We start from the raw sequence: 15,145 nt of genomic DNA, 5'->3' as shown, positions 1-15,145 counted from the left end.
GGGGAAGGCTCAGCAACTCGCCCAGCCCGCCCCGGGTGTCGGCAGCTTTCGGCCGTCCCCTGAGACATGACAATGCTACAGGAAAAGCAGCTCGAGGTTTTCACCAAGTTGCACTTGTTCTACTGAAATCCCTTGTCCTTTACTCTAAAATTCTGTCCCTCTCTCCCCTCGGGCATTACATGTCCTTGCTGGTCCCCGGTGAGAACACGGGTGATCGCTTTAAATGAACTGCCTCCAGGAGGCAGAAAGTCAGCAGGCTCATTCAGTTGTTTGTTTCGAAGATGCTGTTCTGGGGACTCGGGACGTTTTAGCATCCTTAGTCCCAGGAGTGGGGCACAAGCGCCAGCCCCCTCCCTCTAACAAAGGCAGGGTTCAAACCCAGGAGTGAGTGAGGTCCTTAAAGTCAGCAGGAATCCAGGACCTAACCCAGTTCTTCCACTGAGGTGATGTGTGACTGTGGGAGACAACCTCACCCTCTCTGAAGCTCCATTTCCTCATCTGTAAGTACAGCTAATAGCTCAGGCCTGTCTCTCCCTATGAGTGAGAAGAGGGCTTCAGGGTCCGGGATTTGCACCCCACTCGGCAAGGACCTGTGGGACAGGGGGTCCTCCTCCACCCAGACTCCCCGCCTTCCTGCTGTCTCACTCCCTCTCCCATTTCCTTGGACTCCCAGGCCACGACGTCATTGCCAGTGTCCTCAGCAACTGTGTCCGCTTCCCAGATATGTCTGGCCAGGCAGGGGAGGCCAGTGCGTGGGGAAGAGAAGGAGACTGATGCAGAGTAAGAGAACAACAACCGTCCTGGGGTGAGGGAGGGGACAATAGGGAAGCAGCACCTCTAAGGACTGTCTAAGGTCTGCAACCTCCTTGGGGACATCTCTGAGTTCCTCAGTCGGGTCGGATCCGTGCCCCCTCGCTCCGCGGACCTCTCCCTTGAAAGACACAGGGAAGGCAGCACGTCGGTCTTAATTCACCTCCGTATTCTCAGCCCCTCCATGCGGTGCTCATCGTAGATGTTCAGTAATTGTATTTTGGCCTGAATGGCAAACTTCTCTTGCTTCTCTTATTAGCCTCTAGGCTCCTGGAGGACATGGACTCTGTGTCCGGACCCTATTTGTGTTCATTTGGGGAAAGGGTCACGGTCAGGAGCAGCTCGATGATGCTGCTGTCATAAAGAGCTCCGTGACCTCACCCGGGGAGGAACTCCTCCTCGGGTTCCTGCGCTCTGGGAGCTCTTCTCCCCCATGGTCCTCACTCAGGGAGCCGGGCGGATGGAGCAGCCTCTGCCCAGGACATTGTGAGTCACTGTGACAAAGAGAAAAAGAGCCCTGCATGGTCCGGGTTCTCTGATAGCTCAATGTCTCTACCCAGAAGCCGTGTATTTCCTTCCAACCACATTTATTCCGCAAAACCAAGTCACGTGGCCAACACAAACATCAAGGCACCCAGGGTGGAAGAGCTGGGACCCCTGGGGCGGCAACAGGGACACGGGCAGGCTTTGGAGATGGGCTGACTTGGACGTGAACCCTGGCTCCATCGACCCGCAGCTGGGTCACCCCCAGCAACCCCTCCGTGGCTCAGAGTCTCCCTTGTCTCACCCATAAAATGAACCTTCAGGAATTGTCCTTGTGAGGATAAGAAATAACATATTTGAAGTGCCTGGAAAAGAGTAAATCCTCAAAAAAAAAAAAAAAAAAAAAAAAGCAAGTCTGTCACAGGCTCTTGTTAACCTGGTGCCTGACAGCGTGAAGCAGAATGGGGCTCAGTGACTGCAGTTTGGTTTAGAAAGTTCCAGAAAAGTTCATGTTGAGATAGGATCATGACAACATTGCTTTGAAACTGGAACCCTAAAGGGACCCCCCCAACACGCCCCCAGCACTTCGCCAGCTTGCAAGGCTTTCTCACCTGTGTTCGTGCTTCAACCTTGCCCTACAGCTGAGGCAGGTGCTCAGCTATGACCATCCTCGTCTTCTAGGAACGTAGACTGGCTCAGTGCAGTTTCGCATCCTGCCTGAAACCACGGCAAATAATCCATATAAGCAATATTTGAGGCTGTAGCCAAAATTTACCGAGCGTTTCCTATGCCAAGCACCCTGCCTGGCAGTGTTCCAAGAACAGGGTCGGCGAACGGCAGCCCACAGATCCGAGGCAGCCCACCTGTTTTCCATGTAACCGCAGCCGACGGGCACGGCTGTACCACTGTGGGAGTTACCTGTGTCTGCTTGCAGCTACTGTCAAAGGCTCACGGTTGCAACAGAAGAGCCCGGTATCTACCCCCCAGCTCTTCACAGACGCAGTTTGCCAGCCCCGTTCCAAGCAGTTTGCATGTCTAGGAATTATCATTTCCGTGTGAGTCCCTAGAAATGAGAGCCCCAACAGAGTAGACGCTTTATGGGGAAGTCCCAGCATAACCCGTGGGCAGATCCGTCTTCCACAGTGCACGCCGTCACTCCTCCCAGGCTGCGGGGCGGGGGAGGAACCCCTTCAAAATGACAACTACCTTCTGTCACTCCCTAAACGCCAGCCAATTTTTACCCCATGTTCCCGCAGCTGAGTCCTGCGCGATGCATCCAGTTGTGGAAAACCTGTGCAACAGCCTGTGGGTGGCCTTGGCTCTGTTTCTTTGCAGCAAGTCAACACTGTCCACGAACGTAGGTCAGACACAGTACGAACAAATGGCTCAGGGGCTCCCCAGAAGACATACATGTTGCGAGCATGATCACTCCAGAACAGGCGGGCTTGAGCCCTCATCAGCTGAGAGCCTTTGCAGAGCCACAGAGAATTTGCTGTGTGGTCTGCGAGCTGACTCTCCCTGGAGAAGAGGGTGTGACAGCTGTCAGAACCCAGGGGACATGCACTGTAAAACAGTTAAAAATTGAACCGCTCATCGTGACTGTTCTATACACATTACTTTTAAGAAAACATTTAAGGCAAGTAGCATGATAACAAATCGCACTCAAAGGCTGGCTGTTATTAAGCGTGCATGCATTATTTCGATCTAATTCACGCCAAGCCCTATGAGTCTGGTAGCAGTGTCCTTGTCCCCACTTCGTAAGTAAGGAAACTGAGGCAAGGGGGGAGGTGGCCGTCTTGTCCCATCTCACAGTAGCAAGAGGGGCCAGGATTCAAACGCTGACGTCTGTCTCCACTGAACCCATTAATGCCAATGGGAGCACTGACTTTTTCAAGTTCACTGTCTGATCTGGCAGGTTCATTCATGTCCTTCAGGACATTCATTCGGTGTCCTAGTAAGCTCATCTTGTGATAGTTGGGTGCTTTCACACCCAGTGTTTGCTGGGGCCAGCCACACACAGTGCTCCCATAATCCATGTGTTTCCCAGATACATTAATAGCAACTGTTTGGGTGGCCAAGGAGAAAGCCTCCAGAGCTGGAAATGACCCACGGGCATTACGGACACAAGCTTCTCAGCCTGGGCTGAGGGACAGGAAACGGCAGGTGAGTTCCAACCTGTGGGTGAGGAGGGCTCTGCTGCCTCAGCTCTGCCTCACACTGGCTGTGTGTTCTTGGGCAAGTCACTTGCCCTCTCTGGAGAAAGGAGGTAGTTAAAGTATATGCTCCTCCTGAAGGTCCTTTCCGCGTAATAAAGCCCAGAGATTAAGATCGGGGTTTCTGGGGACTTGGCCTTGCCTCACCTAGAGGCCCGTGATCTAGAACATCCTTCACTTCTCGGAGTGAAGCTCCCCGAACGACGGTCAGAGATGTGGGTGCCGTCCTCAGGGACAGCAGTGAGGAGGCTACACAGGCATGCTGTTTATAAACTAAAAGGCCACACGTGAGTGTGTGAGCAGCAGCAGCATCGTCTGACCTTTGTCTCCCAGGCCCTCCGAGCACCATGTCCGCCGCTCCGGCCAGCAACGGGGTGTTTGTCGTCATCCCACCCAGCAACACCAGCGGCCTCCGCCAGCCCCCAGCCATCCTGCCCACGTCCCTGTGCCAGCCTCCCGGGGTCCTGCAGTTCGAGGAGCCGCCGCTGGGGGCGCAGACGCCAAGGGCCACCCAGCCGCCGGACCTGCGGCCCATGGAGACTTTCCTGAACGGAGAGCCCAAAGCTTTAGGGGTGAGAAGAGCCTCCCCAGACCACCTGAGGCATGCGTGTGTGCAGGGGTGCTGCGCGGGGAGGGAGAGCTCCAGCACGGGAGCATTCACGTGCACCTTGGAGAGAGGCAGGCCGTCCCTAAATACTTAGTGAGGGCTTAAGCATTCAGCGGTGTACCAGACCTACAGACCCATTCCCGTGGGGCTCGCAGAGAGCACCCCAGCAGACAAAGCACTAAGATAACCCCAAAGAGGGTAATGAGGTTGAACATGATGGATGTGGGAAGGGCAACACTAGCAAGGATGGACAGACAGGTCTCCGTGGGGAGGTGACATTTAGGCTAAAACCTGGATGCTGAAAGCCAAGGGTAGATGGGGCCGGGGGTGGGGTGGGGAGGCTCAGCAGGTGGAGGAACACCTAGTGCAAAGGCCCTGAGGTGGGAATGATGCGTGTGGCTTGTTCAAGGACAAATGGAGGGTTAACACAGCTGGAATATAATAAGCAAAGGAAGGAGGGAGGTGAGATGAAGCTGGAGGGGTGAGCCGAGGTCAGCTCCTGCAGGTCTGTGAAAGAGGTCCCAGGAGGTCTTTGCCAATCTCAGATGACTGAGATATTGGTTTCTGGGTGGGAAGGAAATATCAAATAGACAGGTAGACAGACAGACAGACATATTCATCCTCATACATACATATATAATGTCTTCCATTTGTTCCTTGGCCTCAGTTTCTCCAAATGGAAGATGGTGATGATGATGGTGATGATGGTGATGGTGATGATGATGATGGTGATGATGGTGATGATGGTTATGATGATGGTGATGATGATGATGGTGGTGGTGATGATGATGATGATGGTGATGATGGTTATGATGATGGTGATGATGATGATGGTGGTGGTGATGATGATGATGATGGTTATGATGATGGTGGTGATGACTGTGATGAGGACAGCTATCATCTCTTGGACACCCCCAAGAGGGGCACCCACAGCGCCATGGAATGTGCACACACTGGCTGCTTACATCTCATCACCATCTTGTGAGACAGGGACCACCATTCCCACCGGACAGATTAGAAAACAGAGTCAAGACTCAAAGCCACACAGCTGCTAAGTGGCATCCTGTACCTCAAGATGGCCTGACTGTACAGTTCCACTTTCAGTCCCCCCTCTGCAGCATTCAGGAGCTCTGGCTTGAACACACTGGAATTCAAAATTCCACACTAAAGGCTATACTGCGTCCACTGGTTCATGAAGGGACTGGAGACAGTGAACAGAGATGGGGTCACCGGTCTCCGGAGTCTTGAGCCCAGAGCAGTCCGGGGAAGCCATGATCGCCAAAGAGATTTGACAAGACAGATAGAAACTGCTGGAAAACACAGAAAGGGAAACTATAAATAGGTGCTTGGGGGAGACACCCAGTAGAGGAACAGCATCTCAAAGGTTGGCTGGCCTGCCACTCCATCACTGGGACACCACAGGCAAGTTACTGAACATCTCGGGTTCAGTCTTGGTGTCCTCATCTCCAAGTTAGAATAATAATACCTACTTCATCATGTTAGGATTAAAGGAGATGCACATTGCTCAGTGTAGACAGGCATGCGGGCAGAGGCAACCGGTGTTCCATGAGCAGGGCTCGCAGTGGTGGAGGTCCAGGAGCTGGAGGGGAGTGGTGCCGGCCACATAAGCAAGCTGGAAAAAAAGGAGGACATGCAGCTCAAAAGAGAATGGGAGAGAAGATGCAAGGTGGCCATGCCCATAAATATCCAATTTTTTTGGCATTCATGTTAGAAAGACATGGATCTTCCCTCATGACCCCAAGAAAATGATTCCAGCCGTTTACAGTCACAACTGCCTGGACAGGGACCACCATGGCTTGAGTGGTGGTGAGCAATCCCACTGAGGGGACCTGTTAAGAAGTCAGGTGCTGGAAAGGGCTCCTGGGTTAAGCAGAGACTGAATGTGGGGGCCTCTGATATGCCCACCCGGTTCTAGAATTCAGTCATTACCAAAAGCACAAGAAAAAACATATGGCAGAGCTTATCAGAAGCACACATGTCCCCTTCCTTGGGAAAACCGTTCTGCTTACTGGAGTGGATCTGTGGGGTGCCGGTAAACCACCTAGAGAAGGAAATCCCGCCCCTGATGTCAGCTCTGGTCCGAGGCAGCTCGGCTCACAGCAGGCTGGCATGGATCAGGGATGATGCCCAACAGAGAGCCGCTCAAGGACACGTTCGCTGCAGGGCATGGGGGGGGGGGTACATGTCGGGGATGGTGAGGCCCTCGGCGCAGGGACTGATGTGTCATTGAAATGAGAGCTGAGAAAACTCGCTAGCGTCCCTGGGACCCATGGTCAGAGCGCAAAGCAGAGCCCGACTCAGGGAAACATGGAAATGGGCGGGGGAAAGCGGGGTGGTCTCGTGGATGTACGAGCTTTCCGTCTTAAAACAGCCTTTCAGGGTTGCTCTGAGGATGTCTCCTCAAAAGAGCAGAGTCGGGGTTTTATTTCCTGGGGGCTGGGAGATCGCGGGGGCGCGCAGGGCTCTGCACGTTCTCCTCGCGGCCGGCAGAGGGCGGTGTGGAGCCGGCCCGCCAGTCCGGCTGAGCCGCGTCCCCCTCCCGCAGACGGTCCAGATTCTCATCGGCCTCATCCACCTGGGCTTCGGCAGCGTGCTGCTCATGGTCCGCCGCGGCCACGCCGGGATGCTCTTCATCGAAGGCGGCGTCCCCTTCTGGGGAGGAGCCTGCGTGAGTGCCAGGGCCATCTGGGGCTCACCTCTCCCCTCTGCGCCCGCCCCCCTCCATTCTTTTGGGCACAGGCCACCCTGGCACAGAGAAGGCTCCCAAAAAGGATGGATGCGGGGGATGAGGGCAGGGATCAAGGATCTTAACCACCTGTATTATCTGGATACTAAACTCACCGCACATCCAAACCCCAGCCTGCAGAAACCTTCAACTTCCCTCGTGGGCCCCAGCCCCCCAAGAGCTCTGTCCACTGGGATGTGACCAGCTCTGGAGCCCCCCAGTCCATTCCTCTGCCTGTTCCCGGCAAGCCTAGCCAACCTGGCCAGCACGCCCCCCCCCCCCCACCCGCCCCTCGCCAAGTCCCCTGCCGCAGAATCCAGAAGCACATGGTTCTTGGTGAATCTCCAACATCAACAGAGCACTTCAGTGTTCACACAACCCCGTCCGCACCTGCGTCACCCACCTGCGTCTCCCAGCTGCCCCGGGAGACCGGGCGTGAGGCCAGTGGGGTCCGAATCCCAGCTCCACGGCCACTGCGTGTCACCATGGAGTCCCTTAGGCAAGTTAGGTAGTCTCCAGCCTCAGTTTCCTCATCTAAAAGGCAAAGTCTTGGCCCCGCCTACCCCAGAGTTTGAGGAAATCAAATCTAATGCACGTGGGAAATAGTTCCCAAGACTTGATTCTGCCACAAACCGACTCTCATTTTGTAAGAGTTCTGCCTTCAGAGACAGAGCCAGATTCGTGTGACCTATGAATGTGTCACTGAAAACATGCTCCTTGCTGGCTATGGCTCCAGCTCCCTGGACGGGCCCCCCAGTAACCAGGGGACACCCTTACAGAGAGATCCCAGGAGGCAGCCAACAGGCTGCTGCCATCTCCCTGGTCTCAACCGAGCCTCGACATGATGTGGCCTGCCCAGGGTCCTGGGCACAGCCTCACCTGGATCCCCTCTTTCCCACACAGTTTGTCATCTCTGGGTCGCTCTCAGTGGCAGCCGAGAAGAGCCACACCAGCTGCCTGGTAAGTCTGAATGGAGGCCCCCGGGGGCCACTACTGATTCCCCTCTACTCCGCCCCTCCTGGCCATTCACTTATCCAGCAAACATTTCCTGGGGGCCTGCTGAGTGGCAGGCACCGGAAGACACCCAACACAGGACAGGAGGAACCAAGACACACTTTGCAATACAGGGCGGAAAAGTGAGGGTCCGCAGACCGAGCACTCGTGGTCATTTAGAGAAAGATCAAAAATGTCTCTTGGAAGAGGAGATGGCTAATCTGGGCCTTGGTGGGTAGGGAGGACTTAGAAATAGAGAGGGACAAGCACAAGAAGGCAAGGAGGGGTCCTGGGCAGGGTTGCTGAGGAAACCACGTGGGGCTCCATGTGAGCAGGGCAGAGGTCTGGGAAGGCGAGAGGAGAGATGCACTGGGTCCATGTGGTGGAGGCTCGGATCCCTCTGTGGGCAGTGGGAGGCAATGGGGGTTTGAAGGGGAGCACATCCAGCATGCTCCAGGCTCAGAAAACACAGCAGTGAAGGTCAAGTTCCTGCCCTCCTGGACCTTACCCTCCAGGGTCTGGTAAGACACCCAAAGCCAAGCAACAAAGTAGTTAGGGAGTGTTCAAAGTGCCACAAGGAAAGCACACGGGGTAACATGACCGTCATTCCACTCCGCAAGGACAGTTTGGGTTCCCGGGACAGGTGCCACTGAGCTCGCTGTTCAGAGAAGGACAGTCACAGAAGAATCTGGGAACAAGCATCCCAGGCAGGAAGACAGTATGGGGAGGAACCTGGGCATGGGGACAGAAGGAGCCAGAGCAGATTACAGGGGTGAAGGCAGCAGAGAGGAAGGACACAGCCAAGAGGGGGAAAGGAGGGAGAGGAGTCTGGTCCTAGAGGGACTTTGGAATTTTTTAAGGGACACCATTTAAGGGAGTCCACTGAGAATGGAAGTGGAGATTCCTTGTCCTACTTGCATTCTTGGGAGCTATCCAGTGCTGGGCACTGAGTGGAGAACAGATCAGACCCCCAGGCAGGACTGAAACTCAGGATCCCCAGGCTGTGACGTCCAGGAGTGCAGGGACCTGCCTTGTCCCCGTGCTTGCAGCCCCTGGGACAATGCCTGGCTCCCGCAGGTGCTTGATAGTGCTTTGTGGGCTCTGGTCTCCATGACCTCCTTGATGTCACTTAAAAAAAAGAAAAGAAAAAGAGAGGAAAGGAGAGAAAAGAAAAGAGAAAAAGGAAAGAGAAGAAAAAAAGAAAAAGAAAAAGGGGAGTCAGAGATCTTAGAACCTGAGTGGGTCCCATAGTCCCAGCCCCCCCACCCACCCACAATTAAGGCCAGGGCTGTTTAGCCACAGGTTCCCACTACTGGGTCAAAAGAGCATTGGGTTCTGGCTGCGAAGAGAGGGTGAGCCCTGAGTGGTCGCTCGGACCACCCAGAGAGCCACTTGCCCTGAAGCCCTGCGCCTCCACGTGAGGGTCTGTCCTGCCTTCACCTCAGGGCCCTCTGCACCTACCCTTTGTCTGTCCCCTGCTCAGTGCCCCCCAGGGCCTGCAGCACCTTGCTCTGCCCATCCCCACCTGGAATGTCATGGAAATGACCCCATCAGCTCTCCCAACTGACCCTCGGTGTCCATAGCAGAGAGCCTCCATGACTCCAGCCCCGGGGCAGTTGCTCCTGCAGGGTGTTGGGCCCCCGGGGGGGGGGGGGGGGTAGGCACAGTGAGGATGGGCCAGGAGCCTGAGGCAGACCGCACCCAGAGAAGCCACAGAGGGAATCTGCCCTCTCTGGCAGCCTCCAAGATAACAGAGGTAAGAGAGGCTGCAGGGCTGTCCCTAGAAGCCCCAGGGGAGAAGGGAGCAGGGACAGGGGTCAGGAAGCACACCTCACACATGGCTGGGTGGCCCCTGAGCCCTGGCGGGGGAGGGAGGGCAGCCGCCTCCTTCCTTTCTCCGTTCTCCTCCTGTCTCCCTCCTGCAGGTGAGGAGCAGCCTGGGGACCAACATTCTCAGTGCCATGGCGGCCTTTGCGGGGACAGCCATTCTGCTCATGGATTTTGGTGTCACTAACTGGGTGTGTTGTCAGACGCCCCCAGAAGTGGGAACACTCAGAGCCTGTTAGAGCCACATCCAGGAGGTGGGGTAGGCGGAGTGTGCAGCTCAGAGAGCCCCAGGGCCCCGGGCGTGGGCAGGGCTTGTCAGTCCTGATAGATCCCATGTGGATATTGACCCCCTGACCTACCCCCAAGAATGGGCCCCGCGGGCACGGAGCAGCAGCCCAGTAGAGGGAAGGGGAGGACACGGGACAGGCAGCAGGTGTCCTGGCTCCCGCTCTGCCAGGCCTGGCTGTGTGACCTCTAGAGAGTTACTGTCCCTTTGGGGCCCTTTCCTCCTGTGCTCTAGAGCACTGGGCTTGCCTTGACTGTGGGTGTGTCCCCAGGATGTGGGCAGGGGCTATCTGGCCGTGCTTACCATCTTCACCATCCTCGAGTTCTTCATCGCGGTCATTGCCACCCACTTTGGGTGCCAAGCCACCCGCGCTCAAGCCAACACGGTGAGTACCTCCCGCCGCCCTCCTCCCCCACCCACCCACGGTCTACCCCAACAGGGACCTCGGAGGAAGACTGCTGGCTTGGAAGACTCCTCTTCCAGCCTCTTGCTTCTTCCCCGTCTAGCAATTAGGAGGGACTGCGCTGCGACCCGCTCCCCACCCTCTTATGTCAGGGACGCCCGTGAACTCTTTGAGGAAGCTATTCTCCTCGCGGCCACAGGGGGGCGCCAGCACCAAGGAGCCGGAGGCTCTGCGAGGCTGGGGCGCAGGGGACCTGGGCAGCGCTGCACACGGAGGGGCGGGACCTTCCAGGAGTTCACAGGCCTTGAAGCCGACTCGGGGGGGGGCATAGGCTTAGTTTCCCCAAATCTGGAGGACAGTGAGGACAGAAAGGAGGCGGAGGAGGACATTGAGGAGTAAAGGCGGCCTCGGGCGGGAACTGCGGGCCACAGGGCGTGGGTGCTGCTCGGGAGTGGCTTTTTGCAAGCTGGAGGTGAGGCCACCGCAAGACTTTGGGCGGAGGAGTGCGTGCGCACAGGGAGCGAAACCAGTCCCGCGGTTCGCCTGGAACCTTGAACCCCCAGGACGGAGCCAGGGCAGGGGAAGCCCAGGGAGAAAGAACGCCAGACCTTTAGGTCCCAGAGAAATGAGACTTCCGTCTGTTTTGTGCACTGCTGTACTTGCAACGCCTGGGCCGTAATTGGCCCCCGTAAATATTTTTGAAATATTAGCCGAACAGGGGAGTCGGCCAAGTCACTTACGGAATTCACGACGAGGGCGCTGTTCTCAGGATGCCCACAGGGCGGCACTGTTGCAACACCGCCCGGAGCCGCCGGCGCCCTCCACGACTGTCGGGGGTTTCTCTTTTCTTTGCAGCCTGTGATTTTCCTGCCCAGCGCCTTCAGCACTGACTTCAACTTCCCCAGCCCCGCAGCCTCTCCGCCCCCCGCCTATGACAATGTGGCCTATATGCCCAAGGAGTCATCCGAGTAGAGGTCCCGCCGCTGGTGGGAAGCCAGCCATTCCCCTGTGGGCCCGCCTCCCCAGCCCCCACCGCGTTAATCTGGGGGCACCCATCCCCCCACCCTATCCTCACCTTGTGGCTCCCAAGTGAAACGTTCCCTGGGGTCGTCTGTCCCAGACATCTCCCTCGGTGGCTTCTTTCCTGAAAGAACTAGTTGATGTCAAGGGTGTGTGTCCCTCAGCTCCCTGGGTCCTGTGGCCCTTCTGGGAATGTCCCCCACCTGCTGCTCTGTTTTCCTCTCTGCTCATTGGCAGGCAGCTCTGGCCCCATTGACAGACGGGTTCAACGGCTGCCCTCGGGCCTTGGGAAGATCTTTCAGCTCAGGAGCCCAGAATCCTCCCCAGGGCTCCCCAAAGTCCTGTTCTGAGTCAGGCACTATCCCTCCCCCTACCACGCCGCTGCCCCGTGACCCTGGAAAAGCTCGTTTTCCATATCTATGAAATGGAGTCGGTATTGACTTCAGCCCTGCCAGGGTTGGGGAGGTTTCGGGGGACAGCTGAAGCCAGCCCTGGGGCACCCCAGTCATCATCCGCAGGTGCACAGCCATGGGAGCCCCCCCTCCCACTGGCCAGGGGGGCAGAGCTGCCCCTGCAGGTTACTATCAGCTGGGCTGGGTCTGGGGCAAAGCAGCCACCTCTGCCCCTCTACCCGATGTCAGAGGTGCTGGTAGACGGTCCTGCCTCCGCACCACAGAGGGAAATAAACAGTGTGGCCTACAGTTTGGTCTCATGCAATGACTTTCCTTTTAATCTCAGGGGTTTTGAAGGCTTGTCCCATATTTATCAGAAGACCTGGGTCCCCTTGTCACAGAAAGGAGGACTCTCTGGGAGCTGGGGTCTGTGAGGTGTGATCCTGGCACTTGGTTTGTCCCCACTCGAGCCCAAACAAGCAGGCATCGATAACCCCATTCTACAGCTAAGGACACAGGAGCTTGGAGAGGTCAAATCAGGTGCCCAAAGTCACTGAGCTCATAAGAGGCAATGCTGGGATTTGAACTCAGTTCCAGCTAACATCAGAGTCCATGTCTCACCACATGGCTCCCCAGGTCCAAACCCAAGTGCTTTCCACCAACCCCTTCCCCTCCTTCCTCCTGCTTCCTCATCTCAAAGACTGGGATGGGGCTGCGTTTCTCAACAGCCCACGTCTTCATCTAACAAACTCCTGCTCCTCCTTCAAAATCCTATTAATGTTGCCCCTTCTGTGAGGTCTTCCCAAAGACAGGTGGGTGGCTAGTGCCATTCAGCCATCTGCCCACTTCAAGGAAGCTCTGGTCCCCAAGTCGTGTGGGTACAGAATGACAGTGGGATTCCAAACGGCTTTGGTTCTCAGAAGCAGTAGACAAGATTAGAGGACTTGGATCCAAGAGTTTTGCCCAATTAAATTTTGTGAGTGTGAAAAATGGAGCCTGTTCCTCTCCCTCCCAGCTTCAAAGGTCTGTTTTGACCCTGGAAAGCCCTTCCACGAGGGCTTCTTTTTCTCCTGTTGATGGAGTCTGCTTCCTCTCTTCCTGCTCACTCTGCCAAAATCTCTCCCTCCAGGGCTGCTGTCCCATCAATGTCACCAAGATCAGTGGGCTTTTAAAAAGCCTTGTATGGACAATAACAGCTCCGTCTACCCCTCAAGTTCACCGGCTCTGGACTCCTCGATGCCCTCCACACTCTTCAGCAGGTCCTTTTGGAGCGTCCGCTGTGTGTCTGGGCTCTGGGGATGCTGGGCATGAGCCAAAGTCCTTGCTCTCATGGAGCTTCTGTTGGCCATCTGCCACCACTCCAACCGCTCCCAAATCTGCCTCCCATCCAAATTCTGTGAGCCAGCTTCAGCACCTGCTCTCATGTTCCACCGAAAAGGCACTTTCAGCCTCTGTTCCAACTCAAACCATTCTCCCTCCTATGTTCCCTGTGTCCGTCGGTGCCCAAGGAGAATCCGAGGGCCGTTCTAGGTCCCAACCCTCAGCCTCCCATATAATCACCCCCACTGATTCTCCTTGCTCTTCTCAACTCGATCCACTCTCTCCAACCTCCTCCCAGCACCTTTGGACCGCTGTCACTTATCACCTGTGTTGTGACATCAGCCTGCTGACCTAGCCTGCGTCCCCAACTGTTAGTTGGACCAGGCCATCTCAAGGCTAGATAACAGCCAGGGGGTATTAGCTCAGGCCCAGGAGCCATAGTGTCACTGCTCTGCCACTTGGGGCTCTCCTTTGCCCCCAGGCTAAAGTCCAGATGGGCCACAATGTTTACAAAGCCCGCTTAGTAACAGAGACAGAGACAGAGCCCGCTTACCTCTCTACTCTCGTCCTCCGGTCCTCCTGTACTTGACCTGGAGCCATGCTGAGCCCGGGGAATCCTTCTCCCTAGAGTGCAGTCCCCTGCCTGCCCACCATTCTCCAGTCTGTCCCACTGAACTCCCAGCTGCCTTCAGATCTCAGGGTAGATGCCACTTCCTCCAGGAAGCCCTCCCTATCCTCACCCTTCCCCCTCCTGTCTAGTGAGGCGGCCTCTGCTGGGCTGTTCCCAGACTCCCCAGCCCAGGGTCATGTCCCCTCTCCACCACACCGTTGCCTGCCTCCCTGACATCTTTCCCACTGGACTCTCTCAGTTTCCTGTTGCTGAGGTAACAAAGGACTACAGACTTAGTGTTTTCAACAACACGTTTATCATCGTACAGTTCTGGGGGTCTGACATAAAACCAGGGTATTGAAAGGGCCGCATTCCTGGGGGTAGCTCTCAGGGGAAACCTGTTTCCTTGCTTTTCCAGCCTAAGGGACAGCGGCGTCCGTTGGTGTGTGACCCTGTCCTCCCTCCTCCAAGCCAGCAACCCCGCCCCTTCCAGTTACTCTCACTGACTCTGCTCCCTCTGCCTCCCTCGGGGAGGGACCCTGTGATCATACGGGGCCACCAGGTAGGCTAGGATAATCTCACCCTCTCAGGATGCTTCACTGAATGGCATCTGCCCGGTCTTTTGACTGTGGAAGGTTACAAGTCACAGGTTCCAGAGCTAAGACCATGCACATCGCTGGGGACCATTACTCTGCCCGTCAGCATCCGAGCTCCTCAGCACCAGGGCAGTCTCTCCTCCACTCCTGGACCTCCACACAGCCCCATGCTCGGCCCATCCTGAGTGCTCAGGAAAGCATCTGTGAATGAGGGAGTCCATTCATGAGCAAGGGTGCGGGGTGTGTGTGTGTGTGCGTGTGTGCGTGCGTGTGCGTGTTATACGTTGTACGGGACTGAGTGGCAGGCAAAGCAGAAGCCTCTAATCCGGTGAAAAGCCATGACTTTTAGAAAAATGTTCATCCCACGATTCAGGAGCTGAAGGTGTGGGGGATGAGTAGGGCCAAGCGCCTGCTGACAGGTGCACACGCCGCGGGAGGTCACAGGGCACGAGCCCGTCTGGAGACCGCGGTGGGCAGGTGTCCTACCAGGACCAGCGGGCCTTCCAGAGCTGCCGATGGCCCAGCCCCACCACTCTCAGAAAGGCTGCCCAGCCCGGCAGGTCCGAGAGAAGGTGAGTGACCTTCAGTGGGCGTGACAACGAAGTGAACGGAGGGCAGGCTGCTCTCCACATGGCTGTGTGTGTGACCCGGGGCAGGGATGACTACTGGGTGTGAGGGACCCCTCGTGAGGGTGTGGTAATGAGCTTACTTACACACAGCACCGGACACGGGCCAGGGACCGCTGTAAGCAATTTAATATTCTAACTCATGGAACCCTCTGGCAACTCCCCCTCAGAGGTATAGTTATCCCCACTTTGTGGAAGGGAAAACCGAGGCCG

General features: G+C 56.3%; 1 protein-coding gene across 2 annotated transcripts; it reads left to right on the top strand.

Annotated features, from left to right (window-relative positions):
* Nucleotides 1–674: 674 nt before the first annotated feature.
* On the top strand, nt 675–14,612 carry LOC123949020 (membrane-spanning 4-domains subfamily A member 15). Of its 2 annotated transcripts, none has more exons than XM_046016290.1 (9): nt 675–780; nt 2,550–2,654; nt 3,341–3,456; nt 3,840–4,078; nt 6,680–6,802; nt 7,763–7,819; nt 9,778–9,870; nt 10,237–10,350; nt 14,129–14,612. In XM_046016290.1, exons 4-9 carry the CDS (start codon nt 3,854–3,856, stop codon nt 14,279–14,281), a joined length of 765 nt encoding a protein of 254 aa, XP_045872246.1. In that variant the 5' UTR covers nt 675–780; nt 2,550–2,654; nt 3,341–3,456; nt 3,840–3,853; the 3' UTR covers nt 14,282–14,612. The 2 variants fall into 2 exon arrangements, with proteins under 2 accessions (XP_045872246.1, XP_045872247.1); XM_046016291.1 differs by lacking the exon at nt 14,129–14,612 and adding an exon at nt 11,224–12,181.
* Nucleotides 14,613–15,145: the final 533 nt, after the last annotated feature.

The sequence above is a fragment of the Meles meles genome, chromosome 8 (assembly GCF_922984935.1).
Source record: "Meles meles chromosome 8, mMelMel3.1 paternal haplotype, whole genome shotgun sequence".
Lineage (NCBI taxonomy): Eukaryota > Metazoa > Chordata > Mammalia > Carnivora > Mustelidae > Meles > Meles meles.
Note: the sequence above shows the minus strand (reverse complement) of the source record. Positions and strands in the feature narration are given on the sequence as shown.

Bases quoted from the DNA above. Each gene is read 5' to 3' on its own strand.
- LOC123949020 (XM_046016290.1), top strand. From the start codon at position 3,854: ATGTCCGCCGCTCCGGCCAGCAACGGGGTGTTTGTCGTCATCCCACCC. The intron at 4,079-6,679 runs GTGAGAAGAGCC...CCCCTCCCGCAG, and splicing joins GAGAGCCCAAAGCTTTAGGG to ACGGTCCAGATTCTCATCGG. The intron at 7,820-9,777 runs GTAAGTCTGAAT...TCCCTCCTGCAG, and splicing joins AGAGCCACACCAGCTGCCTG to GTGAGGAGCAGCCTGGGGAC.